General features: G+C 55.8%; 1 protein-coding gene across 1 annotated transcript in view; it reads left to right on the top strand.

The window, feature by feature from the left end:
* Positions 1–1,435: 1,435 nt before the first annotated feature.
* The window catches only part of LRRC7 (leucine rich repeat containing 7), a 107,581-nt gene continuing 106,140 nt past the window's right edge, over positions 1,436–2,876 (top strand). Inside the window, exon 1 of the mRNA XM_017740637.1 lies at positions 1,436–2,821. Within this exon, the coding sequence (XP_017596126.1) occupies positions 2,662–2,821 (160 nt within the window). The 5' untranslated portion in view covers positions 1,436–2,661. The remainder of the gene's footprint in view (positions 2,822–2,876) is intronic.

The raw sequence follows: 2,876 nt of genomic DNA, 5'->3' as shown, positions 1-2,876 counted from the left end.
CTCTTCATTTTCCAAACACTGTTAAGTCCTGTGATTATTCCAAAATTCAACGATTCTATAATCCAATACCGTGCTGTGCCATGTTACCTTGGTGTCCCTGTGAACTCTAACCTTGGCCTGTATTCCATCTGTAAAACTTTTCCTTGGGTAAAGCAGCGTTTTTATTTTTTAATTACCTCACAGAGGAGGAGCTTCGTGCTTCTGTTCCACGGCTGATGTGAAATCCCTAAAAAAGGGGGGTTACATTACACTGATTTTCGCAGTTGCTGGAGTAACAAAACCATTCCTGAGTGCCTGGTGGATCCGAGGAGCTGCAGTTCAGGAGCAAACGCTGCAGAGAGCCGGGCTGGAGGCAGTGGAATCCCGGGAAGGAGGAGTGCTGCCTGCCCAGCAGCAAATTCCCCATTCCCTGGGCCTGCAGGAATTTGTCACTGCTTCCTAACAATGCATTAAAAATTGGTTAAAGTTTAAAATCCCACAGACAGGATTTTAAAAGGAAGCTTGGCCGTTGCCCCGGAATATGCCAAGGCAGCAGCACCATTAGAGCCCCTAAAGTTCAGATTAACGAAATTAATCACCCCTGAGGTCTTTGCATCTGGACAAGGCTTTGCTGGGAGCGTTGGTCCTAAAGCAGAGACTCCAGGGATCCCAAACACAGCAGGACATGGAAATCCGTGCCAGGGGAGCAGGGCTGGACCCACCTCGGAGCGTGGCTCTGGCAGGACAGGCTGGGGCTGTGTGGGGGCAGCCCCAGTGTCCCCCCAGAGCCCCGTGGCCACTGAGCCACTCCAGCTCTGCCCTGTCCCCTGGGCCAGCAGCATCCCCCCGGAGCTGCTGGGCCTTGGCAAACCTGGGAGAGGCCTGGGATCAGGGAGAGGAGACTGATGGACAGCAAGGCTTTCCCAGGGCTTCAGAAATGGTGAATTTTATCCACCCAGGGATTCAGGGAATTTTATCCTCCTGGAATTCAGCTGACACCCCCTCCCCTGGGTGATGGGGGAGCAGAGGCTCCATCCCTGGAGCTGCCCAGGAGCCCGGCCGTGGTCCAGGGCTGCCCATCTGGGCTGTTCCCACCTGGGAAAGGGCTGGGGATGTTCTGTGAGCAGGTGGAGGAGGAACTGCTCCCCTCCAGGGTGTGAATCCATCGGGCTGATCATCAGCACTGGGAAAATCCGCTGGGACACAGCTGGGGGTGGGAACCTACCCCCAGCACCTCGTGAGGTGTCCCAGGAACATCCAGGGCCACTCGAGAATCCCAGTTAAGGATCTCGGTGGATGTGAGCCCAGCACAGCCCGAGCTCCTCGAGGTGGTACCAAGCCCTATTTAAAGATTTCCAAGAGCCACGATGTGTCCTTGGTTTTCATCTCAGCTCCCTCTAATTTTAGCGTGGTTTCCGTAGGCTTTCATTTGCAGATTGCATCAAATCCTAGGACAAGGCTTGCAGAACTCGGGGCTGGGTTGGGTTTTTTTTTTCCCTGGGAATGCAGCAATTTGTCGAGAGCAGAGAAATCCTCTGTGTTTGACTGGGCAGAGCCGCCCCTCCTGGTGTGAGCTGCGGAGAAGTTGGGGAAGAGAGGAAGGTGAAGGGATGAGGAGGGATGGCTGGAAGCAGCTGGGAATGAGGCTGGGGAGGTCTGACAGCCCTGGGGAGAGGCTGCTGCCGGCAGGGCTGGAGCCAAGCGCAAAATTAGCGAAAGAAAGGAGCATTAAATCCCAGCGCTCTGGGAAGGGGGAGCAACTGCCGTGTTAATGGATCAGGTTCTGGCGAATAAAGAAGAAAAGAAGCTGTAAGCTCAGGAAGGCTCTTTTTTATTATAAGGAGGAGAACATTCCTCATCCTTTAGTTCCCTTGGATCCGGAGTGAATGACTTTAGAGCTACAGGAGTTTAAGCTCATCGGAGGAAAACGCTGCTTTTTTTTTTTTTTTTTTCATTCCCCAAATATTTTGCTGGGGAAAAGATTTGGAAATAAGAGCTGGAGCGAAGAGAATCTGTGGAGAGCAAATTTAACCTTTTCTAGGCTAGGAACCAGTGGCCAGTGGGCAGAAATAATCTGAATTTCTCACCAATTGGGTGAAGGGGAGCAGCAGAGTTTATCCAGCCCCGGCAACCGGGATGTAGGGAGCAGCCGGTGGGACTGGGAGTGCCGGGCACATTCCCATGGCTGGGAATCCAGCGCTCGGCTCCGTGTCACGTGAATCGCCAGGCACCGCTCCTCTTCCGAGGATGCTGGAGATGTAAAGACGTCCTTGGGAGATCTCTGCTGCTCGGACTTGGATGCTCGGGAGCTCGGATTGAAATCAAGCAATCGGCCGAGGGATCCGCCGGGAATAAAATCCGGGATTAAGGAGCCTTTGGACAGCCGTGGGAGCTCGGGAATCGTCCCCGTGGGACAGCGAGAGCAGCGGGGCAGGCAGAGCATCCATCTGCTGCTGCCACGGAGCCGCGCCGGCGGCTCAGGCACCCAGCCCGGTCCCGGAGCTGCCCTGGAGCGCAGGGTCCAGCGGGATTTAAAGCTTGGATCTCTTGGATCGACTCAGCCCGGGATTGTTTCGCAGCCGCTCATTCCACAGCACCACTTTGCTGGGCACTTTTTTTTTTTTTTTTTGTCGCTTTGAAATTTTTGCTGCGGCGGCCTGAGGGCAGCCCGCGAAGGAAGGGATGGCATGGCACGGGCAAGGCGGCATTCCCGAATCCCCTCCGAGAGGACCCCGCCGGGGCAGCGGATTCACCCCTCCCCTGAGCTACGGCAGGAGCCGGGAGCGGGGCCGGCGCCGGCGCTTGGTGTCCCTGCTGCAGAACCCATCCCTGCTCTGCAGAGGTGCTGGGGCTGGGGGACAGAGCCGAGGGGACACGGCCCGGGGGGGGCCCACCTG

Source organism: Corvus brachyrhynchos, unplaced genomic scaffold (genome assembly GCF_000691975.1).
Source record: "Corvus brachyrhynchos isolate BGI_N302 unplaced genomic scaffold, ASM69197v1 scaffold280, whole genome shotgun sequence".
In the NCBI taxonomy this organism is placed as follows: Eukaryota; Metazoa; Chordata; class Aves; order Passeriformes; family Corvidae; genus Corvus; species Corvus brachyrhynchos.
Note: the sequence above shows the minus strand (reverse complement) of the source record. Positions and strands in the feature narration are given on the sequence as shown.